The sequence below is a fragment of the Thunnus albacares genome, chromosome 5, assembly GCF_914725855.1.
Source record: "Thunnus albacares chromosome 5, fThuAlb1.1, whole genome shotgun sequence".
Classification (NCBI taxonomy): domain Eukaryota; kingdom Metazoa; phylum Chordata; class Actinopteri; order Scombriformes; family Scombridae; genus Thunnus; species Thunnus albacares.
In genome coordinates this window covers 1,249,706-1,276,775 of record NC_058110.1, presented here as the reverse complement: position 1 = coordinate 1,276,775, position 27,070 = coordinate 1,249,706, and the positions used below count along the sequence as shown (strand labels likewise).

At 42.1% G+C, this 27,070-nt stretch overlaps 1 protein-coding gene across 7 annotated transcripts in view; it reads right to left on the bottom strand.

Moving 5' to 3' along the window:
- vps13d (vacuolar protein sorting 13 homolog D) overlaps window positions 1-27,070 on the bottom strand; it is a 63,244-nt gene that overhangs the window by 32,961 nt on the left and 3,213 nt on the right. For 4 of the 7 annotated variants that reach the window (XM_044350674.1, XM_044350673.1, XM_044350677.1 and 1 more), the window contains exons 3-30: window positions 26,588-26,665; window positions 24,414-24,604; window positions 23,294-23,374; window positions 23,028-23,144; window positions 21,240-21,344; window positions 20,497-20,667; window positions 19,242-19,342; window positions 18,617-18,785; window positions 17,997-18,098; window positions 17,497-17,689; window positions 17,048-17,230; window positions 14,882-15,012; window positions 14,716-14,767; window positions 13,525-13,704; window positions 12,936-13,066; window positions 12,721-12,853; window positions 10,341-12,614; window positions 10,054-10,205; window positions 7,395-8,450; window positions 6,725-6,815; window positions 6,471-6,597; window positions 6,187-6,367; window positions 5,731-5,955; window positions 3,264-3,417; window positions 2,714-2,930; window positions 1,995-2,166; window positions 1,051-1,166; window positions 44-268 (exon numbers count right to left, since the gene is read on the bottom strand). In XM_044350674.1, coding sequence (XP_044206609.1) covers window positions 44-268; window positions 1,051-1,166; window positions 1,995-2,166; window positions 2,714-2,930; window positions 3,264-3,417; window positions 5,731-5,955; window positions 6,187-6,367; window positions 6,471-6,597; window positions 6,725-6,815; window positions 7,395-8,450; window positions 10,054-10,205; window positions 10,341-12,614; window positions 12,721-12,853; window positions 12,936-13,066; window positions 13,525-13,704; window positions 14,716-14,767; window positions 14,882-15,012; window positions 17,048-17,230; window positions 17,497-17,689; window positions 17,997-18,098; window positions 18,617-18,785; window positions 19,242-19,342; window positions 20,497-20,667; window positions 21,240-21,344; window positions 23,028-23,144; window positions 23,294-23,374; window positions 24,414-24,604; window positions 26,588-26,665 — 7,108 coding nt within the window. The remainder of the gene's footprint in view (window positions 1-43; window positions 269-1,050; window positions 1,167-1,994; window positions 2,167-2,713; window positions 2,931-3,263; window positions 3,418-5,730; window positions 5,956-6,186; window positions 6,368-6,470; window positions 6,598-6,724; window positions 6,816-7,394; window positions 8,451-10,053; window positions 10,206-10,340; window positions 12,615-12,720; window positions 12,854-12,935; window positions 13,067-13,524; window positions 13,705-14,715; window positions 14,768-14,881; window positions 15,013-17,047; window positions 17,231-17,496; window positions 17,690-17,996; window positions 18,099-18,616; window positions 18,786-19,241; window positions 19,343-20,496; window positions 20,668-21,239; window positions 21,345-23,027; window positions 23,145-23,293; window positions 23,375-24,413; window positions 24,605-26,587; window positions 26,666-27,070) is intronic. The other 3 variants (XM_044350675.1, XM_044350679.1, XM_044350676.1) reach the window with 2 other exon arrangements.

Below are 27,070 nucleotides of genomic sequence, written 5' to 3'. Positions count from 1 at the left end.
GATGTCTGACAATGTTCCATGTGTGAAAATTCTCCAGTGATACCTGTAATGCAGTTCCAGCTGCAGTGATGCCCGGTTAGTGCCGGTTTTGGAGGGCTGGAGGATGCAGTCAAAGACATTGTGCCTGGCCCCATCAGCTCCACTGGTGGTTTTGTTCGGCCCAGTGCAGCGAGTGTCATATGCCAGTAGTGAGTGAGACACCAGGTTGACAGACTTGGATCCGTTGGAGAAACTCTCAAAAAGCAACTTGGATTTCATGAAGTCAAACCTGAGCATGAGAACAAATACAAAACTAAAATCGGAACATTTTTGCGAACACTGACAATAAATGTTCATCAATTCCCTTTACTGGTGTGGCAATGTTCAATAAATAAGTTCAATAAACTGTAATTACATACAGTAACTGCAGAGGATTGCAGCAGGCCTTACTTGCTCTCATATTGTTAAACCTCAATTAAAAATCTAACTCAGACTGCTGAAACCTCATATAAGCTTCACATCACCTTTTAAATGACTGTGTGGACACACTGTGGATTTTGGCTCCATCGCCTCCATTAAAGCACATTTGAAGGATCTTTTAATATCCAGTATGAACAGGAGGAATGATTACAGCGAGGAAAAACCTCTTTCTCTGTTCATATGGACACCTGACTGCTGGTTTAAGATACACTTCCTTTAAAGATTAATGTATCAGCAGCTGAAAAGCTTGTTTCTGCTGACCACTAGCGGCTTTACTTTGACCTTGCTGCAGTGATGTAGATGTGTATTCCAGGGTCGGGTTCAGGTAGAGCAGAACTCACTTCTAACCAAACCCATCAGTGACGCTGGCTGCGGTCAGTGGTGAAACAGATCTGACACTTATAAGCAGAAAGGACAGTGAAACACTGCTTTTTAGCCTGATGTTAAGTTACTCTTTAAGAGTTCACCTGCCTTAAACATATAGTTTATAGCAGTGAGATTCCTTTTGTGGCTGCTTTCCAGAGTGCATCATATATAAATAATGCATATAAAATGTTTTTATAGGGCTCTAAGAAGACAGAGACGGCCAACCTTGCTAGTGAGTGTTTGTGTTCGCTGGCTTTGGGGCTGTCCAGGAGCTCCAGACTGACGTCCATCATGTCCACCAGGAATGTCAAGTTGGTGTAGACGTCCCCACTTAACACCGTCTGAAGAGAAACAACATCAGAACTAGGACATAAGGGGAACTATTTGAAAATGAGGAAAGAATTACAACTATCTCATAAAATAGACAAGAATCATTGATCAAGCGACAGAGAGGTATAAAATACCCCATAAATGTATTAATATATTGTGAACTAGAAGCTCTCTGTGGGCCACTTTCTGCAGCTTGTTTTTAACAAAACTTTAGAAACGGCTGATGTACCTGTGTGATATCAGTTGAAAATATAACGGGCAATAACATCATTGTAATCTCCCTGCAAAGAGTGAACAGAATGTCCTGTAGAGTATTAATCTATAGGATATCTCTCATCATAGCTGACCAAGCCAGCAGGCCAAGTGGTTTGATTCTGGCAGTGGACTGTTGCTGCATATCACTCTCTGGGCTCAATTTTTGTAGCGGCACAACAACCAGCAAAAGCAGCGCTATGCCATGTTAGTATTTTCTTTGTCTGTCTGTGTTGTATTTTGGTGCTGCAGAGCACACGGTGCACAGGTGGAAGGAGAGGCACAAACAGGTGGGAGACTGATGCAAGTGAGACAGTGCAAAGCCAGCTGTTGTATTTTGGTCCTAGACTTTGCACCGCTACTAGAACCACATCTGTTTCTAGCACAACGTCAGTCTGCTGCCAACCTGGTGATTTTATCAACAATAGCAAACTAAATACTTGCTGCAAATGTGCTGCAATAACTGATTAATGCTTAAAATATAAATTAACTATTTTAATCAAACATTCTTCAAACAGTAGATGTGATTAAATTGGTATAAAACATCATTTTTAATGCTGCGTGTGTGTGTTTGTCCGATTCCTCACATAGGTGCTAGGGTCCTGCAGGTTGTAGGGTCGCAGGAATTCTTCAACAGGCTCTCCCAAGTTGTTCTCCAGCAGCCCTCTGATCAGCTGGTAGTGCTCCAGGTCCAGACAGCAGTGTACTGACGACAGGCTGCCGTGTATGGACATGTCGGGCACTGCATGGCTCAGCTCCCTGAGAACAGCAAGGAACACAAGACTGAGTCTGAAGAAGGTCATAAGGTGCACTCATACTATATGCATGTCATACTGGGGGTTTGGTGGCTCGGGGTGCAATGACAAAAAGTTTTCTTTGAAGAGGTGCTGTGGTCTAAAAAAGTTTGGGAACCAAAGCTTTAGACACAGAGATGCTAAAGACAAAATACTATAATGACCTGAATACTTTGTACAATGGACATAAAGCTTCAAGCTAGTTTAGCTAATACTAAACTGACCCAATAGGAAAAAATAAATAAATATACAGATATGACATAAATGTGTCCACCTATGAATAATGTCATCCCCTTCATGGTCAGTTTTTAAAATATGTATCACCTTCTTTTGATCTGTATATGTAGCGCTCAGCTAAAGGAGCCAGTTTTAAAATGCTGCAACATAGTGGTGACATGATCATTACTGCCATTTTTAAAACAAACGCACAGACGTGTTTAAGATATTAAAATTGATGGATGAATAGATGGAAACTATACTATAAATATCTGCTGATATAAAGCAGGGTTTACTTGTCCAGGTTGCGTTCCACTTTAAGCTTGAGGCGGCAGCAGTCTTTCAGCAGGTTGTCTCCAGTGCGACGGACAGAGTACGAAGGGAAGATGAGGTCTGAGGATTCAGGAGGGTTACCAACACTCTCCCAGGGCTGACAGGGCAGACGCTCTGCAGCAAAGATATCCATCTCCTGCAGGTCCAGGGCGATGCAGTCCAACAGACACACATGGTCTTCTAATGAGGAAAGAACAGAACATGTGGCACTAACAGCTACTGTATTTTAATGATCTTTTTTTAAGTACAAGGTACATAGGTGGGGTAAGTGAGAGAGGGATTGCAAGAAACAAGGGTCCTGACTTTTTCTGAAACCTGGAAGACTCAGTTCAGACTGTATTCTTTGGTTTAATTTGTTAAGATGTTCCAGGTGATCCTGGTGGCTCAGTGTTTCAAAGCAGGTACCTTTGCCTCTTATCATAATTGACATGCACAAGTTCAGATCTTTCAACTCTATTAAGTACTTGCAGATGCAGCATATTGGTTTCTTTCAAACTCCCAAGTGAAGCTAACCTAAGCTGTAAGGGCCATCCTCCTCAGGGGCCCTCGCTGGGTCTGGGGGCTGTGGCCTGCCAAGGGTGAACCCTGTCGAGGAGCTGGAGCTGGAGGGGGATGTCCTGGGCTTCTCCTGCTCACTATTCCTCCCTGCTGCACTCCGGACACGTTCCTTTTTCCAACAGAGAAGAAAAGAAGAGTCATACACATTAAGTTAGCAATATGATTATTACATACACACAAAGGAAGATTATCACTTTTCAAAGGGGGTTAAACAAACTAAAACAACATAATTTATCAAGGGGGTTTGATGTGGTTTTGATAAATAGTATTGATTCAGTTTCCATGCTGTGTTTTACTACTGGAAAGACCTTACTAATCCCTCATCACTTCAAAAGCATTGTCGACTTCTTAACAGTGGAGGACAGTGCTAAAACTCAGTAATGGATCAGGTGGGCTGGGGCAGGTGGGTAAAGAGAACAGGTATTTCAATGTTGATAGCTCACTAAATTCCCCTTTTAAAAAAAGCAATAACTCAATGACATTATGCCTCATTTCATCTCCTAAACTCAAAAAAACAATTCAACACACCTGTGACTTAATGTTTTTTTAGGAAGTAATTACTTGAACTATTTTATTGCATTTTTGAACATTCTGATCCAAAACAAAGACATTCTCAATGACAGCAAAGTAAAATTCAACAAACACTGATATTTTAAGATCAAACTGTATCAAAACAATACACCAACTTTTGCCAGTAAGCTTATCACTACATATAGTACATGAAGTAAGGATTCACAATATGCAGATGATCTTCTGCTATACATTTCTAACCCAATGTCATCTCTCCCAGGGATGCAAGATCTTTTCATATAATTGGTCAATATTCAGGATGAAGAGGTTCAACTTTCATAAGAATGAACTGATGCCCATAAATTTCCTAACAAACCCTTTATTATTCTCTCCTTTTTCAAGTGGTTAACTATGGGTATAGAAGTTCACAAAAATGTCTCCCCTTTTCTCAAAAGCATTGCCAACTGATACATCAGATGTGTTGGTGCACAGGAGTCATACAACCAAACATGATCGAGAAGCTTAGAAAGTTGGTGTATTCTTTTAAACAATACATGCAACACCTGTTTAACTGAACGCACAGCCCGTCACAAAACCAATCACAAACAGACAAACTGCAAACCAGGGCTGGACAACATTTCATCACAACTACACTGTCAAATACTGTCATCTGTCAAATGTGTAAGTGGGAAAGTTTCTGGCACACTGAAAGATGGTATAAGTTAAAAGTGTAAGTGAAATCCTTTTCCACACCAAAGCAGAACATGCGATTGTACCTTGTAATGGGATGGATCCTTGTATGAATGTGCATGCAGTATAAAATTCTTCACAGACAACAAAAGATGCAGATGAAAGACCAACACAACATTTACCTTGTGTTCTCCTTCCAAAATACACTAAACTACCAAATAAATGACAGCATGAACAGGGTCCCGTTTCTACTGAGGGCTGATCATGGTTTCAACATTCATATCTACATATCATACATACTCATGTAGAAATATCTGATCTCCGTCAGGAGTAAGCGATCGGCTGGGCTAAAAACAAGTCTGTTGCAGGCCACATTCTGGCCTTTGTCGTGGCTCAAAAACTGTCATCCACAGAAAAGTTTGGTCTCATCTTGAACCGGAGCATCTGATCCACTTAAGTTAAGTACGATACAAGGTGAATAAATCCCTGTTTTTGTTAGTTACTTTGAGTTTCACTATGAACAGTGTGGTACAAATTAGTATATTATTATTTGTTATTTATTATGTGCACTGAAGGTTTCAAGTTTCCACATTACACTTGTATAAATTATATATTGGCCCTCCATTGGCTCCAAACTTGTGATGTCACAAATCCTGCTCGTAGGTGTGCCCCTTAAACTCAGATTTAAGACTGGCAAAGAAAACTTCATGCTTCATCAGTACGTGAATGTGAAATCAGCCTTCTGGTATCAAACTCTACACATTCTGTACAGTGAAGCTCAAACATCCAACTGAAGGAAGGAGAGGGACTTTAAACCTTGTGTAAATAACAGGGCTCTGGACTTAACCTGAATCTTTTCATCTGATGCCAGGTATGATTGCTAACAAGCATAATACCCAAAATGTTGGACTGTTTTAAAACTTCATATTTAGACTAATTAATGGCAACACAACTAAAGACAATTAGAGAAGTTGATGAGGTTTAGTTAGTAATTGCAATTTCTAGTAAACAATCAGGCAGTGCTGTATTCATTGAGCATTTCAGATATATAAATATATAAACACACTGCTTTTCCAGGGAGTCAGGCTCGTGTGCTGATAGTCTCAAAACCCTGTGGCATGAGGCAAACCTGTATTTTTAAAACTTGGGTACTACCATGCATAAACGAATGCAGTGATATTAGGCAAAATGCTTGAATGGATGAATGGGCAGTGTGACTCACCAGAGAAGGGAAAAAGGCATGTGCCATGGTGAGTTTCTCTACCTTGTCTTTCAGTGAGAAGGTTCCATGAGCCCCAGCAGGCAAGAAGCAGTTCTGCACTCTCAGCTGGCCCAGGTTCGCCACAATGACCCTTGGTGAACGTGAGCTTTCCGGGATGAGAATAACCGGGGCGCCTGCCTCGATATCCAGCAGAACCCTTGATGCCCGCTGAGGATGGTCCCGCACCTGCAGGAAGAAACAGGAAACAGAGGGTGGAAAGAGTTGAGGACAGGATTTAGAAGAATGATAGGAAGAGAAAGTGAAATGGATTGAGAGCAAAGAAGAAAAAGACAAATGATTCATCCAATCACTTCCCAAGTACTTTTTCAAAGTGTCTGCCCTTTTCCAAAGAGTTTCCAAGGACGACTTCTCAGATAGTTCTGTGTAATAAACCATCTGGTGCGTCAGGTTACTCACAGCCTGGCCCTCCATTGCAGCCCTTTGCCTGCCTAGGACATCCTGTAGCTGGGTGAAGTGCTGAATGAAGGCCACCACCTCGGCCTGGAAGCGCTGGGTGTGGACATACTGCACTGAGGCCATCTGCAGGGACACCTTGATGTCACATTCCCGCTCCAGGTAAGGATCAGGCAGGCCATACCTGAAAGGACGAGAATACAAAGGTGACCAAAAGATGACAATCGTCCCATGTCCTTCAGTATCTTGCAGAGTATTTTTTCTATTGAAAATACTGTGATACATACTTCTGGATGTTGAAAATGAGGGCCTCCCCTCCTCGTGTGGTGAAGCGCTCTCGGTAGAGATCCCCATGTGGGGTCAGGTCACTCAGGGACAAACTTCCTAAACTGCCTTGCAATGCCAGGTTACCATCTGAAATATTAGACATAATGTGATAACATTCAACGTCAGATCATGAATGGTAGCAGGAGTCAACCTTTTCACATAAAAGACAATGATTTTATCTTAGAAAAGTCAATTTGAAGGTTTTCATACATACCCAACATTTCCAGATGAGCAGATAATTTGGACACACTAGCTCTGGCAAGCTCATTGAGTTTCTTGTTCAGCACAAGAGACAATGAATGAACCTGAGAATGAAAACATGGGCGAGTTTAGTCATCAAACATGTTTTTTTTTAATTGATGTTTTCAAACTATTTTTGTTTTTAACTACTATTGTGGTGTGTTTCAAAGGTAGAGTCAGTGATTCTGCAGAAAGATTGTTCAAAACACTTTTTGTCAAATTCAGCAAATATCTCCTCACAGTCCACTAGCTGTCCTTCCTGTATGTGTTCATACACAGCCCTGGCTCTGTATGTTTTCATATAGTTCACTGAAAAAAAACATCAACCAGCTGTTGCACTAGAGGAAAAGTCAGAGGATCACCACAGGCATTAGGATTCATCCTCTACAGCCAATGAATGTCTGTACAAAATTATATAACAATCCTTCAAGTAGTTAATTAGATATTTCAGTCTGACCCAAAGCGGTCGATGGATCAACCGACAAACTGACTTTGTCATCACTGGAGCAATACCACTAGTGTGACTTATTAACAGAAATATTTTAATTCAGTATCTACAACAACATTTGTCTCTTCTGTAAATGAATTACAGCAAACTTGAATCATACTATTTGTTCAGCCCGGTTGTTGGTCCAGTGACCTACCTTTAGGTCCACTTTAGTGTTGACGACATCCGTTGCCTCATCCTCACACATGTCTGACTCATACAGAGGATGTCCTGGCACAGGTTGAGGTGACATAGTTGACAGCTTCACTGCATGATTATTGGCTGTGGAGCCAATACCAAAGAAGTCGAGGATAACCACCCAGGTCTGTAGTGTGATTAAAACGTCCAGGCAGTTAAAGTCAACATCCACGCTTCTTCCCACACTGCCGTAGCGTGTTTTGAATTCTGGGTGGTTCTGGTCCACCAGCAACACATTAATATGAACTAATGAGTCATCAAAGTCTGGGGGTGGCTGAGGGGAGGGTGTATGGTGGGTAGGGGAGGGCGGTGGAGTGCAGGGACAGTCCGGGTCCTTCTTGGATTTGCGACTGCTAGCTGAAGGGGTGCTGGGATGCCTCTGGTAGAGCTGGAAGACATTCTGGGCCTCCTCCACGTGGGCAGGCAGTGAGCGGGGCATCTCTGGGTACAAAGCATTGGATGATGATGGACAGCTTTGAGAAAGGTACTCCTTTGGACTAAAGGTGGAGGGCTTGGGAGCTCCACGGGACACCATCAGATGTTTGTACTTTGAGTCAGGGTTCTGCTCCAGGAGATCTTCCATGAGAAGTGAACGCAGAGCCAACTGGACTGCCAGTAAGTGAGGGTGGTCTTTGGTAAAGTCTCCCTCCAGGTCTTGGAAGCGCAGACTGACTAAGCCCTGGGACCCCTGAGTCAGGTCAGCACTGAGCTGGACCTGCAATTCCGCCACGTGTAAGGTGACTTTCAGCTGAGTGAATGAAGGAGAGTGAACAGTGGGTTTGTGAGACTGAAGAGGCAAAGGTGAGGAGAGCGACGAATGAGAGAAACTGATATGGGGAGGGTCCCTTGCAAACAGCCCTCCCTGGGGGTCAGGAAAGCGGTGAGGTCTGGTAGAGGAAGGAGTTGGTGGTGGGGGTGTGGGCGGTTGGCTGGGTGTGACCCGTTGCTCCTCAATCAGGGACAAGTTGTCCAGTGTCTGGAGTACTTGTTCATACACAGGCTTGCACAGGGACACCTATCACCAAAGAGTCAAATATTAATACAAGTAATAACCAGTCAAAATTTAATGTGAAAGCCCTGATTCACCTGCTCAAGCTGAAGGTGGGTGGAGCTTCAACTTGAGCAGGATGATAAGGGGAGATCTAAACTACTACTTGAAAAATACAAGAGATATCAATTAAGCTTGGTCTGTAGAGGCCTAAACAGTGCTGAGCGAAGAGCTCTGGTTACCAGTTTCTCAGAGAATCAACTTTAAAATACTACTATTTGTCCATAAAACACTGAACGGTTTAGGTCCAAGATACATATCAGATCTCCTGACCCGGTACGAACCCTGCAGACCTCTGACTTCAGCTGGTTCTGGATTACTGGTTGTTCCATCCATTAGCTTCTATGTTGGTCAAATGTGGAACAGATTGCTGAATGAACTAAGACTTAAGACGATGCAGACTACTTTCAAATCCAAGCTAAACACCTACCCATTTACCATTGCTTTTGTTATTTGCTTGTTTGTTTTATTGTTTTTGCTCACTTACTATTATTGTTTTTTATCATTTCTTTTTTGTGCTTTTGCTTGTGTATTCTGTGAAGCACTTTGGGTTGTCTTTGGGTATGAAATGTGCTATAGAAATAAATTTTCCTTGCCTCTGAGTAACCAAAATCATTTGTAGCAGGTTTACCATCGGTGTACATGGCCTTTAAACTCCTCGATCCCAGATCATATTCTAAGATAGTTGTAAGAAGGATGCTACATCTTAAGTTACTTTGACTTGCTATGTACATTAATCATAGTGTACATACTGTACAATTCTCAAATAGTGTCTGGGATCTTAATTTATATTAACTGAGAACCTTGCCTTTATTTGAAACAAGCTTATATAAGAGACATGTATTAATCCTTTATTTTCCCAGTATATTTTAGGAAGCAGCCTCTCTGTCTGCCTCACTGTAATGCAAACTCAACACTTCCTCTGTTTTTAGGTGCTGTCTAGATTAATTCAAAATAATGTACATTTCCACAACATTACCATACAACAGTTGTCATATCATTCTCACACTGTGTTGCTCTGAATTTCTCTTTTTACCAGACATACAGTTTTCACTCATTAAATACTTCCAGTTGTTCACTTTGCTGTTTTTTCCAGTGATAAGTTAATGTAAGTGATCCCAGTTGCTCAGTGGAAATAATCTAATTTCTAGTAGCCTTTTAATGTTAAACATCTGCAGGAAGTGTTGATCCTCATTGCTGGTACAACATTAACAGCAATGTGAAAAACGGCAAAGTAGAAGAAGTTAGAATTAATTAGTGAATAAAGACAGTACTTCTGTTCAGAAGAGTGCCTGTGAGCAGCAGAGTGCTGAGTATGACATGACTGTGTTGTTGTACTGATGGAATTGGTTCTGCGGTTTACTGAATTTACCTTGTGGCCTTTATAGTAAAAGCAATTCCCTCTTTATTTTTTAGGAGGCATTCATTGAGGACTGTTTTTTTTTGTTCAAGTTGGCCACTAATTCTATACATAGCCCACAAAATACAAATACTGCTAGTATTTGAGATGTAGCCATTATTTGAATACCAGCTAATATGTGAGAATTTACAGTATTGAGATAGTGTATACCTGAACAGGATTGACGAATTTTCCCTCAATTTTCAGTAAGCCTGTGCTCTTCCATGGCTCCTCGGTGGTGAGGAAGATAAACTGAGTATCTTCATCAATGGGAAGTTTCTCCAGGGTGAACTGTATAGTAGTGTCTTTCAATATATGGAAGGCTGGTGAAGAAAATAAATTATGTGAACTTGTGTCAAAAGCTGCATAAAAATGTATGCTTGCATTATTTGCATTACAAAGTACCTAGAATCTAGCATTTGTAATATGGCTATCCTTAACATTTGGGACATTCTCACCTTTTCCTCGGCTGAGGGATTCAAAGAAGTCATGACGTGTTAACTGTGGTTCATCCTGATTGGTGCTCCCATTGTGGGATGGTGACATGTTTCCAGCGTTATCCCCTCTGGGTGTCTTCTTCAAAACCAAATGACTCAAGTTGAGGGAATACAGCCGAATATCCTTTACCAGCACCTGTAGCCTCTCTCCTTCAGAATCTTGCCCAGTAACAAAATTGTGGATTGTTATGCTCCCCAAATGTCCGACCAATAGCTCAGGGTGTCCAGGTTTACGGGGAATGGACACAACTGGTGACTCAATGCTAATATTAAGAGTCAGCTTCACCAAAAATGTGTCTAAGGTGGATTTGGGTTCCTCTATGGGAATGTCCACTTCATCCTCAAATGGATAAGCCCAGCTCTGACTCTGAGTTCGACTTCTGCGTGAGGGAGTTTCAAAGAGTGAAACCATACCACTGTACTCTGCGGTCTTAGTGGCAAGAACTGTTGACACTTTGGTGGCGGCACTTTTCAACATGGAGCGGAAATTGTCTTCTACCTCATTGGCAGACAGACTCAGCTCCTTCAGGAACTTGGCTGAGTGGTTATAGTGCAAGGATGCCATTTGCAGTTCCAAGGAACACTCCCCTTGTGTTTTCTCCAAAAGGCGGAAATTTAAAGCTTCTGAGGGAGAACCTCCTGTGTCAGAAAGGAATGTTAATCCGCCAAGAGTTGAGGAGCTGTCCTCTACATTGCCAATGCTGACCACAAACTGGCTTCGGCCTCCTTCCTGGGTCAAGTCCACCAACTGCATAGACCCGAGTGATCCATTGATGTCCAACCGACTGCCCATGGACACATTGACCTTGGTGCCAGTGATACTGGCAGTAGCGATCTTCAACCCTTTCTTCTCAGCACCCAGGACAGTACCAGTGGACACGGTCCGTAGGAGAAGCAGGTTAAGGCGGTGGATCTCCACAGTTAGCTCTTTGTTCTGGTCATAGGTGGCCTGATATGTCTCTCCCTCTTCCTCACTGTCAGGCTGTGTTGTATGTTGTTGTGCTGACGATGCCCAGGTGCTTTCTTCTTTGGGGAAGGACTTCTGGAGGAACTTGAGTAGCTCCACCATTGTCTCAGGGTTGAGAATAATGTCCAAGTTATTGACCTGCATGCTTGTAACCTGAAGGGAGCTGTCCAGGTTCATAGAAGGGCAGTCTGAGCTCACAAACTGGTATTCAAGCTTAATTAGGGCCTCCTGGTCTTTGAGATAGGGACTGAGGGGAGAGATTCTATCCGTGGGCATACCAGAGTATGACTCAGTATGGTGGCCCTGATGTTCAGGAGATCTGCCATCAGGCGACACAGGGGAAGATGGCTGGCTCTCTCGTAGGCTGCCCGTGGGTATGTCAAAACTAAGATGCTTATGAGAAGCCACAAGGAGGTCGAAGTCTGAGCCATAGGTCTGTAAGGTGTCCACCAGCAGAAGACCATGGACAGTCAGGGAGACTTCAGCATCATAAGGCCGCTTGATGAAATGAGCATTTGTGCCAAATACCTTAAGAACAGATATGTAGCGGCCATCACTTTCCACACCGAGCTGCATGTAGTTAATGTTGAATTCAGCTAACAGTAGACGGGATTCCACCAGGACTTCCCGTGTGTGCTGTTCTAAAGTCATCACACTCTGTGTTAGGTTCTTGGCTGAACCCTGCAGCTTCCAAGAGCTGTCCTCCCTTTGAAAGATCTTGTCATGACGGAGGGTAAGAGGGTCAGGTGACCTTATATTTGGGCCTTTCTCTTGGCTTTTGTCTCCTTCACTCACAGCTGGACTGCTTAGCCTTGCCAGACAACTCCTAAGGGCGGTCATCTTCTCAAGGTTGATATGAACCTTGAGGTCTGGTAGGGTTCCTGACAGCACGGCCCCAGGGAGTTGAGGGTCTGATGTGTAACGCAGTCTCTGCTCTAGCTGCAGCAGCACATTAAACTTTTCAACCACATGGGTGGGCCCAACTTCACTCTCTTGAAGATGTTTCCAGTTGTCCTTATAGCGACCAACCATTATCTGCAGGTCTTTAAAGGACAAGGAGTATTTTTCATAAAGCTTTCTGCTGTAGGCCTGTGTACTTTCAGGGGATCTGAGGCTGGGAAGTTCAGGGCTTTTGAGTCGCTCTTTCAAAGGCAGGTCTAGCTCAGGAGGTGGAGAATCTGGCGGAGTGGCGAGGGGTGTCTGGTACTCATCATCACTCATGTCTTCCCTTTCAGGTTGAGCAGCTTTTGAGCTGGCCTTACTGTCATCTTCAAAGAAAACAACATGTATGAGACGAGTAATAAACCTCAAAAGAATTAAGTTATTTTTGTGTATTTTCATATTATTTTTAGGTAAAAAACTTGATGATATTACCTTGAGAGTTTGTGAGAAGAATCCTGCCTAAATCAACAACAACTAACATCGGGTCTCCTGACTGGAAGTCATCAGGGAAAATCACCTGGGGTGCGCAGATGTCCAGTTTCATGGTCCAACGTTTACTATTTTCCTACAGTAGTGAGATATCAGCAATATTTAGAAGTAATTCAACTGCCATTTCTTCATGTCATTATCCATTGAATCTCTCTTACAATAAATTCTCCCACGAGAAGCTGATCAATAGTTTGTCGGATCTCTGCCTTGGTCTGCATTTTCAGTTTGTTGTACTGCCTCCTGGCAGCCTCTGCCACTCTCAGCTCTAACTCTGACTGATAGCCAAAACCTAGGGAAGAAAAAATATTTTTAAAATCAAAAAATCTACAATGGTATCCAGCAGATGGGGAAAAAACAGACGTGACTTTTCTTGGTCTTGAGAAGCTGCAGCATTTATTAACTGACACACTGTACTCTGTACTGTACATTTACTGCCAGATTGACAACTTACTGTTAACCTTCTCATCTGCTCTGCTCGCATTCACCGCCACTTTTCTGCCACTCACTCTCTCACTTAACCACTCACTCGTTTACACACTGCCGTATTCCTTAAAAGATACACTATCAGTTCTCTTTATCAGTGCTGTTGTTCACCCAACCCTTACTTTATTCGTTTAATATATCTGTTGAAACAACACCAACTAACAGGTTACTCATTAACATGAGTCTCCCTGAGTGGGATTCAAACAAAATCTGTCAGCGCACCAACAAGGACAAAACATTGTAGTATGTTTCCTGCTGACTTACCTGAGGTGTGAACTCTTCCTTTATAGAAGAATTCTGTTACTTTTTTGATTGCTTGTGGGTTATAGATGATGTTCAACGGACTAGTGTTCACTTCCAGTCTTCTCTCAAACTTACACCTCACAGGGTTACGCTCATAAATCATTTCAAACACTGGTGGCGATGAGCACTCTGCATTGTATCCTGACAACACAAAAAGAAGACAAACATAGTATCTATTAAGAGACAAACTTTTCAGTGACACCTATAGGAAGCATGGTGCACTGGTACTTGTACTGCCTCAAAAACATGATTATTCCCAAATCCAACATGAACATGTAGACAAACACTGTAAACAAAAAGGCTGGAACTGTCATTACACCACACAATTTGAAAACGTTGGATGAAGTGAACATACTGATGATTCGTAATGCCTCCTACACAAGTTTGAACCATTTGTTGTCAGTCGAATCAGCAGCCTTTTCATACTACCCCACTGTCCACAGAGCAGCACAGGAAAACAGCATGACAGGATACAAACTTACAAAGCTGTCTTACCTTAAAAATACTGAAAACCTGGCTGTGATGGAAATCAATGAGGACGATGGTAAAGGGGGGCAGAATATCACAACGCATGCCCTGTTTTTGCACCCTCTTTTCTGCTCACCACTTCAGTGCTCTAAACATTGGTGCTGAATGCAATGTATTATTATTGAACTATAACCAGGATGCACACATTTTATTTTGTGGACACTTTACAAATCTGATGATACACATGATATTCAAAGGCACTAAAACGTTACAGGTAAAACCTGAAGCTGATATAGGAGTTTAGTGTGGAGCAGCTGCTCTGCTGGGGTTCTTAAACTAAAAAAATATATTATTTCTCATAATTGTAGATGTGATGAAAAAGCAACAGTAATAATGTTGTGTATTGTTTAGAAATTAAAAATATCTATAGCTACAAAAAAGCAGTAAGCACAAGCACATAGTTAATAAAGTAGCTTTCATGTTGAGTAAAATGCCGATATCACAACGGCTAACTGAGCAGAAATACTGATACACTGAAGAACAAAATCCCCTCTCTGAAGTCAGTCTATTCCCAGTTATATACTGTAATGGCTCTAAGGTAGTTACAATGTCAGAGAAAATATAATTTACTATTTTTAGATCAAGCAAATATTATCAGATAAATTTTAACAACAGAAACCTTACCGGAGCTACTGGACTGCCCAGACGGTTGATTAATGGCAACCACGACTTTGTCCTATAATTGATGGAAGACTTGATCAGCATGACAACATACAGCAGAAACTACTGTATATATCATATACTTATCCTTCATATTTTGAATCTCCGGCACACCTTTATTACTGCTTACCGTTTTGGGAGATACCAGAACAGGGAAGATGGTGCCTTGAGTGGTCAAGTCTCTCAGGAACAAACCACCCAGCTTAACAGACAGCAGGGAGGACTCGGAACGAGGGAGAGACTCCACAATCACCTTTACCCCTATGGAAGAGTCACAACAAACTCAATCAATCAGCACACATGCTCTGAGTCAGTTAGTAACTATCATGTCAGCACATGGGACAAAAATAACAGAAGACCCGTGCAGGGGAGTTTTTCTCTCCCGATAACAATTCTAAAACTTCAAATCGGAGTATCTGCTGATACTATACCTCACTGCATGGGATTCAAATGTGTTCATGAAATGCTTATTATGTAAGGTAACATAAGGCCAGGGATTGCTGTGGCACCAAACATTGAGCCAACAGTCATGACTGAAAGAATGAAACTGATAGTGAAAACACTCATTTTCATAATACTATTAATAAAGAAGCTGTAGTTATTGTGGATCAGTCACTCAGACACTGTTGACATTGTGACAACTCAAGGAGAGAAAACATGTTGGTGCCTGTTATAAATATCTTGATGTTTGGCTTGATGAATGTCTTTCTTTTAAGCAACATACTGAAAATCTTCTCATGAAGAAGCTGAGACTGAAGTTACGGTTTTATTTTAGATGCAAGGCCAAAGATCAATGATCGACTTTTTATTTGAGTCATCAGATCTGCAGCCGCATGTCTTGAACACTCAGGTAAAGAGACGAACAGAGCTGTCAACGGATCACCACCTGGTGGTGAGTTAGATCCGGTGGTGTAGGAGGCTGCCGAACAGACCTTGGAGACCCAACAGAGTAGTGAGGGTGGAGTCGGAACGTCTGGTGGAGGCCGCTGTCCCTGAGGTCTTGAACCTCCACCTCCGGAGGGAATTTGTCCTGCATGTTGGAGGAGGTTGGGGACACAGAATCCCAGTGGGCCATGTTCAGGACCTCAGTTGTGGAGTTGTGGAACGAAAGTCATCGGTGGCTATTGGGGCGGCAACTTGAGAATCCACTGGTGGACACCAGCTGTGAAGGAGGTCATCAAGCTGGAGAAGGAGGCCTTTCAGGTCAGGCTGGCCCAGGGGTCTCCTGAAGCAGAGGGGTACCAAAGGGCCAAAAGGGTGGCAGTACAGGTGGTTGCTGAAGCAAAAACCCAGGTGTGGGGGTAGTTTGGGGAGGCAATGGGAGGACTTTCGGTTGGCCTCAAAGAAGTTCTGTCAAACCAATAGGCAACTCAGTCCAGGCTGATTTCAGCAGGGTTGGAGAACTGCTGACCTTGACTGAGGACATTGTCGGACGGTGGAAGGATCATTCTGAGGATCTCCTAAACCTGACCGACATGCCCTCTATGGAGGAGGCAGAGTTGGAAGCCTCACTCATATCCATGGCAGAGGTCTCTGAGGTAGTGAAAAAGCTCCTCGGTGTCAAGGCACTGGGTGTGGATAAGATTTGCCCTGAGATGCTGAAGGCTCTGGGCGTTGGTGGGCTGTCATGGCTGGCATGCCTCTTCAGTGTCACATGGGGATCAGAGACAGTGCCTGTGGACTGGCAAACCAGGGTGATGGTTCACATTTTCAAAAAACGGGACCGGAAGATGTGCTCCAACTATCGGGGGATCACACTACTCAGCCTCCCAGGTAACAGCGTGAAGTGTAAACTCAGCTAACACTTTATATGATAATCAAAATCATTGAACTTCCTGTAAATTGGTAAAACTGAAGCTAAGGGACAATGACACATGCTAGAGATGTTGGTAAAAAGGTGGTGACTTTGCCTCTGTTATATTTTGTTATTCCATATTAGAGAATGTTTATGAAATTTGCAGTATTAAGTTTTTTATATTAAAATAATGGAGCCTGAGCTGCTTTGGCTCTGAAAACAGGACATCTTGAGGGTCTTGCTGGTTCAACCACAACCTCTTGAATCTGTTTGAGACAGAGGATCTAACCTATTTGCAGTGGTCTTTGAAATGCCCAATAACAGAATTTAAAATTAGGAAGCAGTTGATCACCATAACATTTTAGTCGCTGTAGAACACAAAACTGAATTATTGGCCTTTAACCTTTCCAAATAAAGTTGCAACATAATGAATACATTTCTTTAAAATCATTCAAAAGGAGGAAGACACTGGAACATGTCTTCATCACTGCTATTACATACCTGAAAACTCCAGCTGGATGACCCCACTCTCATGCAGTGTGTCCCCCCTCCGATCCTGGTGGAAGAGAGTGACTCCACCCTTCTCCAGTAAGAACTCTAGCCGGGCAAATAGGTGATCTCGCCTGGTGAACGTGTTCAGAGTGTGAGAGTCCTCCAACGGGTCGAACAAGTCTTCTGTCTCTGCTGGAGAAGCATTACATCATCAGAGTCAGCAGTCATTGGGGGTCCAAGCAGCTGTATCAATGTTATACTATCTGTTTTGCATGTCCCTATATGAATAAGATTTCAACCACCATTTATTATAGTTGTGCCTTATTTCACCTATTTTAGCAATTAGTTAATTTAATAGAATATCACTTAGTGGCAGCTTCCGCCAGAGCTTATAAAGGAACCAAACTCAGGATGAAGACAGATGCTAAATGTTGTCCAAACAGGAGTCAGTCGCTCACCCAGAATGTCCCAGGAGGACGGACTGGGAAGGAGCTCCTCAGGGACCCTATCTGGGTCCTGGGAATCTCCATACCAGCCGCCCCAGCCTGGGAACCAGGACTGCAGGTACTGGATCATTCCAGAGCTCCCGCTCTTGGGGATGGATGTGGTGGGTGAACAGGGCTGGGGGTCGCTGCTGGGCTCTCGCACATTCTGGGAGAGGAGACAGATAGAGAACACAGGCTGAAACTTTAACACATTTAGGAGATTAGTGAAATTTTAAGGATCATTGTGAGAAGCAATTCTTGTGTCATTTTTCTTCCTGGCCTCTGCTTCTTTGGGACCAACACAGACCATTAAGGTGTTGAAAATTCTGTTTTAAGATGCCTGATGAAGGTCACTTGACCAAAATGTAGCTACTTAATGAATTTAAGTGCTGACAGTGTGCAGGAGTCAAGTCTTCGTTTGGAAATTCTGTTTTAAGCACTGTTGACTACCTGTATGAGTCATCTACTCTCACCTCTGCAATCTCTTCCTGCTTTCGAAACCAGTCGTGAACAATTTCTCTCAGACTCTGCAGCTCCTCCAACGTCTGCTCCTCTTCCACTCGCTCCAGCTCACTCTAGTTGACAAAGACAAATGTGAAGAACAGTTCAGTAACGTGTGTTTGCGAGTGTGTGGAAGTACATCATCTCAAAATACCACACTGACCACCTCCTAAGTGCTTTACAGCATCTGAAATAAAACTAAGGCTAATGTTTCTTTATCAGTTAATCAATTAATTATTTAGTCTACAGAATGGCGAGAATTGTGAGAAACGGTCATCACAGTGATAGTTTTCTTACATTTGAGAAGCTGGAACTAGAGGGTATTGGCATTTTTCCCCTGCATTATAAAAATGCAAGGGGCTGCATTAGTCCTGGAAGTCTAGTTGGAGTAACACATTATTGTATTTAAAGGTTTATCAGACAGCAAAACCACAAAAAGAGAAAAAAGACCCTGGTTGAACTTTATTGCCGGATAAGCCTGTGTTGGCACCCCCACTGTCTCAACACACTGCTCCCATTCAAATGAATGAGAGGGCTGCAGTTTTTCATGCAGAGCTAATGCCAGTCTGAACACGGACTTATAGTGTAGTACCTCCTCCTGAGGACTCAGTGGGACTCCTTTGAGCCCTCTGAAGTAGAGGCTGGTGTAGGTCTGAGCGTCTCGGGCCCGCTGCAACGCAAAGTCCCAGCTGCCCCGCCGCCGCTGCTCCCTGATCTCACTCAGGTTGGCCTCGATGGCAAACATCCACCACTGCCGGCAGCTGAGGAAAACAATGTTACAGGCTTATATCTCATCCAGTTTGCACATGTAGGAAACCTGGTTGGTCCCACAATAGACAAAATAAGATATTAAGGTTGCATGATGTATTAGTGACTGATAAAGTTCTGATGATTTCCTGATAAAATGCTGTGGGTGCAACCAGACTTTTACTTTTACTCCAGTGACTCATACAACCGCAGTAAATTAACTGTAGATTAATAGAAATCATTAGTGACTGTCAAGATTTTTTTCTTTATCCAACATAAAAGCATGATGATGTATTTTAATTATCCTGCTCATGTTTGTGTTTCTTGTCTGACTTATTTTGGTGATCATCATCATCATCATGTTCTGAGGCCTCAGATATAACCTTGAAGAGTACAATGCAGTGGACAAAACTATAAAGATAAGACTCAAGTTGTAATAAACATGAATTATCCTGTATGTCTGAACTTACTTCCCAGTAACAGGGACTTTGGGTCTCCACTTTCGGTACAGCATCTCCCTCTCCCGGCGGTCCAACTCTTTGAGGAACGCTGTGATCTGTTGGTACTGGACCTAAGTCACACACACACACACACACACACACACACACACACACACACACACACACACATTCATTCATTCATTCATTTTACAACTTTTTACAACATTTCATCTCCAGACTCTGTGACAATCTGTGACTCAAATTGGTAAAATTTGAACAAATACTTTGGTTTTTAGAGTTAATTGAAAATGCAAATTTAGAAAACAAAACAGAGTGATGGACTTCATAACTGACCGCTGGTTGTAAAGTCTCTTCACTCATCACAAGATGTGTTTTAAGTGTCTACAACCTTCCATTCTGACAATTTTGTTTTCAGTGTTGTATTTAGCCATACAACATTTTGATCAATCAAAACCAAATATCTCCTGACTGGGACATGAACACAGATGTCATGTTCATTTCAGGAAAAAAACAACAACACAGTCAATTATGAGATATAATCTGAACACGTGCAGTAATAGCTTAAACCACTTTGATTTATGAGCATTAATGTGAAATGGACCTTAACAACACAACTTGGAGTATTTTATATGGATACTCCAGTACACTATGGAGCATCCATATAAAAAGGAAACACTGTGCGGGTCGATCAAGACTTTTCATGTTTGAAAATTCGTAAAGATTAAATCAAATCTGAAAGCTGTGAAAATCACGCAACCAGCGAGGGCAGGTTTCCTACTGTGATATCATCATCATCAACTTGTGAGGTTCAGAAGTTATCGGCAAAAAAGTAAAAACGTTAATTATAGCGGCATCATGAGGTCAGATGATGGATTTTGGTTGCCTGAGTAACGGGTAACTTTCTGAACATGTCTGCCAGGTTTGGTTGCTGCAGGTTTGGCAGTTTCAGAGATCAAAGGTTGGCTGCAGTCATCTCTGACAGCAGAAAGACATTTCATCGCAGGTTGGCTTGGCACAGCGAAGCTACAGCAGACCAAACCAGCCCAATGGAAAAACCCTTTATAACTCAAGTCCGCCAGGTAGACTACAGCTGGAGCACACACACTCAATTCACTCAATGCAAGACGTTTCATTGACTCTGGAACATTTGAGGTGGTCCATCACGTTCAGTCAGTCCTTCATATATCACATCATAATGGTTTTTCTTTGCAGATGCCTGCAGTGTCAGAGAGAAGCTAAAGAGAGATTGTGGGTCCGTACAGACCTGTGACAGGCGTAAGGACATGGGTTCCAGCTGAACTTGGCCTTCGATCCTCGGGGTGTGTCGGGACCTCAGAGGCTCCTTGGAGGTGTTTCTTCTGAGCAGTACGGAGGCACACACTGGTTCAAAGATGTACTGATGCTCCCGGCTCTGCATGCACTGGGTCATCGCATCCTGCACATTCACAAAACAACCAAACAACTTATATGGAACATTGTCTTTTATAAAGTAAAATGTATTTAGCACCACAAAGTGTTTCACAATAAAAGACAAACAAGAAAAAAAGAAAGACATACTATAAAAATAATGAATAAAATAGATATATAAATAAACTCACCCCAGACGTTAAGGACATGATTATATCTAATATGATTTTGCAAACATCACAGAACAGTATTGAAGACTTTTGCTGACTGAAGGCTCCACAGGTCTGACAGTGACTCAGTATTCATGATCACACCGTTCACTGCTAACATCACTCTACAAGGTCAATGAGATGTACTAAACCAACATTATGACTCTCGAACCGATCTAATTTAAGTCACATCTGTAGATCTATTCCCTTCAGATAAGCGGTTGCCTGGCAACAAATCACTGTCATTTAGCGCTGTGAGCTGTATTGAGTGCTTCAAGTTTGTACAGCGTCAGTCTGGTTAAGTATAACACAGGATAAACCCTGAAATGAAAAAGCCAGGATGTGGTTAAGGATTAACCTCTGATACTGTGTTGACGTCTGAATGTCTCACCTGGATCTGGTTTACTGGGAGTTTTCCCAGCATTTCACACTCTGTGTCCCAGTAGACACTGAAGTCTTCAATCTCCAGCTGTTTCTGCCGGAGGAGCTTCTGGACCTGCAAATATAAAAAAGGAAATACTTGTTAGGCTCAAATCCAACCAAAAGTAAAGCCTCCAGAGGGAGAAGAAGGCTAACGTTAGCTGGGAGGCTAGCAAAGGCTAGCTCTGTTAAAGAGCGGCTGAGATTGACACTAAAATGAGAATTGCTGGTCTGCCTTAAAAGTCAGTCCACCTTCAACAGTCTGAAGGATGAAATGAAACCAGTACTGCCGTAAAACAGATGAGAGAAAATATGAATGAGCTTCATGGAGTAAATCAAACTCTCAGACATGAACTATGAGCAGAGAAACACTTCCTGTCAACCTGGAGGAGAAGCTGCTTAGGATGGAAGCAACACAGAACCACAACCCAGTCTCCCCAGTCCTCCACAGACTGGTCCCAGCAGCCAGGCAGAACCACAACCCAGTCTCCCCAGTCCTCCACAGACTGGTCCCAGCAGCCAGAGATTGAATGAACAGTATAAACAGATACAGTATCAATCACCCACATTCATCATAGATCACTGTAAAACTATCTTTCAATCAGCTTGTTGTTAAATCATCTGACGGTCAGGACTCCTGCACAGATACAAGTGATTTCCTACGTTAAAGGGAAACTTTGGTATTTTCATCCTGGACCTCATTGTCCCATCTTATTGTGTCTCAGAGACTAATGAGGACAACTATTAATAAACTGGTCCAGTACTGAGCGAGGCTGCTTCAACAGGCAGCAGAGAAACAGGCGGTGATTTCATCTGACGGAGCAGCAACAACCCTTCAATGTTCCTTCACTAAAAGTGTTTGTAGTTGACAGGATGAGATTATTATTATTATAAGTGTCTAAAACATTATGGAAAGAACCAAACATAGAAATAACATGTTTTCTTTATGTTTCACTTGATCCCGTCTGTTTGTTAATGAGTCTCAATAACAGTTTGAACACAATAACAAACAGACGGGATCAAGTGAAACATGAAATAAAGGTTTTATTTCTATGTTTGGTCCTTTCTAGAATGATTTTAGACACTTACATTACAAGACATTATGTAGCAGCTTGTTGCTGGTGACAGACTCATATCTAGTGTAGAAGTGTTGATATACACAACTCTCTGAAGCAGGAAGTTCAGCTGGTTAGTGTGATTGATACACTGCTATGTTGTCATTAGTAGTATTATTATTATTGTTGTTGTCAATTACATGTATTGTTTATTATGATAAATAAAAATATTCCTCTCTGTATGCAGAGTTGTGGCTGCTGGTTAACTACAGTCTCTTCTGTATTCAACATGAAACTACATCAGACAACCAGTATAACAACAACAACAACAACAACAACAACAACAACAACAACAACAGAATAACATTTAATAACTCTTGGATGATCAGACCTATAAGTCAGGATTGTGTCACAGTTCATGGTGTCAGTTTATTGACCTGTTTCTTGGAGCTGGTCCTGTAAATCCACCAGGAAGTTTTCTGTCAGTACTTTGAACTATAATAAACAGAAGTAATGACCAGTTCATAAAACCCTCAGTCTGCTATTAATAAGTGTTAATATATAACAAGCAGCTGTTACTCAACATCATTAATAACATAAAACACTTTTCCAAATCATTTTCACACGGTCATCAAATAGTTAAATAATACAGCTCAGATCCAGAAGTGAAGCTTTCTACAATCATGAGGTGTCATGTGACTTACTGCCTCTTTGGAGGGGTTCTGAGCAGAGACGTTGTTGATGCACACTCCGAAGGAAAAAGGTTTCTCTGGGTTGGAGAAGTCATCCTCAAATCTCAGGTGCACATCTTGGATATTCAGCTGCAGACAAACAACCAGAAACACTTTGTTACTGAGGATGTGACAGTAACATCTAGTCAGTTACTGCTCAGCAGGATGGAAACCTGCCGTCTAGTGGTTCTGTCCAGTGTGTTTCTATGCTTCAGATACCACATACAGTCCCAGCTTACCTCGATGTTTTCCACGATCCTGGTGACCACTGAGGCAGTGACAGAGTACCAGTAAGACTCTCCTCTCTGTTCACACTCACTCTGGAGGAAGAACAGCAAACACACATCAACATACACGCACGTACAGTATTTACACTGTCAACAACAAAACACAATGAAGACAAATATTATAAAAGCTGAATTGAATTTAGAGTCAGTCCAGGAAGTGAAGCTCCGTTAAGATGTGTCTGTTCTCTCTGTTGTCTGATATCGCTGCTCTCTGCAGATTTAATGTAAGACCTTTTTAAAAATCTGGAGTGTTGCGAGTGTCTTTTTTTACTGGACTTCCCAAAAAAATCTATTTCAGACAAACTTCAACAACAAAAGAGAGAAGATCATCTATTTCAGCATCTTTCTCGTCTCTTTTGTTCCTGACTGGTTCATCATGTGGTCTGTTGTCTCTGGCTGTGATCTTAACGTACAGAAGACGACACATGTTTCTTCTTATGGATCAAAACTGTGGAGCAACTGAACAGAAACATCTTCAGACCTTCTGTTTTAATGCTGCTTCCAGGTGTTGAAATCATTACTGAGTCTGAAATATTTCATTGTGTTCATTTTACTGAAGTTTATACAGTTTCATTTGATTTTATTGTTTCTTTACTAACTTTTGTTTAAATGTTTTTAGTGCAATTTTGTGTAAAGTAATGAGCTGCATCTCATGTATGGAAGCTGATATACAAATAAAGCTTATCATTACTATGATTATAATAATTAAAGTATTATTTTATTCTTCATTCAAGTTGATTGAAGAAGCTGACACTGGAGCACAGTGACTGGATGTTTGCTGCAGGTCTGACTGTAGTTTATAGACTCAACAATATATATACACTCGACAATATTCATCTGTGAATCCAGTTGAAGTCTGTTTGATGCCTTTTTAAAATGCTTTTTAAGACTTGTAGGAGCTGCAGATATGACACATCATCATCTCAACATCTCAACATCATCTATAACATGTATCAATGTGAGGCTGTGATGCTTATTAGAGATCAGAGAAGGTATTGTGTTTTTCTTTGATGCTCAGCATTAGTTGGACAAACAGAAAGCACATTTTAACGTGTGATGTTGATCTTCCTACTTTGAATTTGTCCTCTAGAGCCCTGAGGAGGCGTTTTTTGCGCTCTCTCTCCTCCTCTCTCTCCTTCTCCCCGTCGTACTCCTGCAGCTGAGCAGGACCGATGATCAGGTTGAGCTGGGACATGGAGATGACCCAGGGGTCACTGTGAGGTCGGTAGAACGGGATCTGGAGGGTAATCTTTCCGATGAAGCCTGGTGAAAGACCACATGATGTCACATTAAAGAAAACAAACAAGAAGGATCTGACAACACTGACACTTCATCTACGTCATGTCCAACTAAACACTGCAGCAGACCAGACTGATGAGTTCAGACTGTGAGAGTACACTAGTAGTAGTACTAGTAGTAGTAGTAGTAGTAGTAGTAGTAGTAGTAGTAGTAGTAGGAGTAGTAGTAGTACTAGGAGTAGTAGTAGTAGTAGTAGTAGTAGTAGTAGTAGTAGTCTGCTTCCAATAATATAGAAATATTTTTCATTTCAGAAGTTCTCTGTTGGACACCAGATGTTTCCTCCTTCACTGTCACACTGTGTGAGTTGAATACTGGACCGTGATTGGCTCCAAACAAGTTGTGATGTCACAAAATGACACTTATATGTAAACACTCAAAACTTCAAGCCTGCAGCAGATGAATGTGAAGACTGTGGAGACTCTTTCTAGGTGATCATGTCATGAAAACTGACCAAACACATGGAGACAAAAGAACATTATACAAGCTGAACCACCGCTGCTGACAAGATAAACAACCTCTGGTAATATCAATGTTGACGAGCTAACAGACACTTTATTTCAACTGAATCATCTCTTCTTACTAATTTCTTTATCATTAAATAATATAAAGGTGATGTAAAAGTGTCAGACTGGCTGATGAAGAACTGACAGAGCAGCTGAACATCGAGGAGCATTTAGCAGCTGAAGAGACCAAAGCAGAGCTGAGAGGATCTTCATTATATTATTATTATATTATTATTCAGAACATGATCACATCAGGATGACATCACACCGAGCCGTGCCTCATCACTAAAAATATCACTCTGCCATTTCCATGGCAACAAACCAGCAGCCTAAAATATCGATACAAACTTGATACAAAGTTTGATTTCTCTGGTGGACTTCGAGAGGATGAGAAGAACACAAAACCAGCTCAGTCACTACGTCCTGGTCCACTTGTTGGACTGTCAAATGTTTTCAGGAATATCTGGAAAACACTAAGCAAGCTGTGGATTTTACAACTATTATAATAACCAGGGTCAGTACTACTCCATTAACATCTACGTCAGGTGGAGAACTTTATTAACGACCCTCCTCAGGAGAGCAGGTCAGGACAGAAGACTCTGAGAAAACTTACACTACCATCATTCATGATACAATGAGATTCAACAGGTGGGTTCATCAAAGAGTCTGAAAGACCTCAGACTGCATCACTGTGGGTACAAAACCAACAGCTGACATCACGCTGACATCACGTTGACATCACACTGACATCACACTGACATCACGCTGACATCACGCTGACATCACGCTGACATCACGCTGACTACAGTCAGACTCTCTTCTATCTGCACTGGCTGCTCAGACATGCATGATGAAGACTGAAGTATGCTGCTCCGCCATCTTTACAGTATGTCAATAAACAGGAAAATCCTGACTGGTTTATCATGATGGACCCTTTGACACATTCTCAACACACTGAAGCTGAAGTAGACGTTTTATTATGCAAGCACCAAAGCAGCAGAGAACAACGGCAGTAGAAGAAGAAGACTGTTGTTCTAACATGGTTACTGCCAGCGCTGCCTTGTAGTCACATCATTATGTTACATCATGTTACGTATTAATTGACATATATGGAGTATCTGTAAGACCACATACAAACAAACAGTGCACAGCTTCTAAAGAGTCGTTACTAGCAGACACTTCTGTTCTCTTCACGCTGTCACAGACTCCTCGTTACAATTAGACGCAGACAAGAACTATTTTCTCAGTCAGCTGCTTGTTACTGTGACGTCAACGAGATGAACTCAGCACACTCCTCTCCTTCATACTCTGCTTTATGTATCTTCTATTTTCAACACAATGTGAGACAGTAAATATACTGGGGTCAACCCTACAAACACATCCTCTACTCCACCGTTTTAGTTCAGTTTAACCTTTGTGAGGTCATGTGATCAGTGTGTCTCACCTGCTTTGACTTCAAACGGCAGGTCAAACTCTCGGAGGGCATCTTTCCTCAGAGGGAGGTTCTCCAGCTCCACTGCACCTGAGGAACAACAAGGATCAGACAAACGCTGTTTAGCAAACTGGAGCTGTCTCACCTTCCCAGTTAGTGCTGATGATTGGAGAGAAATACACACTCAAATCTCTCAGATGTTAATCTACTATCACACTGAACGCTGACTGACTGCACCGCATTAACAGAATGAACTTGAACGTCTCATTTCATTGGGTGACTGTATGTGTTAGTGTGTCTCCTGCTGTGTTCAGGTCTCTTGTAGATGAGACTGTGAACTCAGTAAGACCACCTGATTAAACATGAAACATTTCAAACACACACTAGTGTTTTAGGGTAACCAGGGTAACCAGGTTAACCAGGCTAACTTGATCCAAGACCGTCTGTACTGAATGGTTGAGGACAAACAGACGCACCGTTATGCACCTGATGATG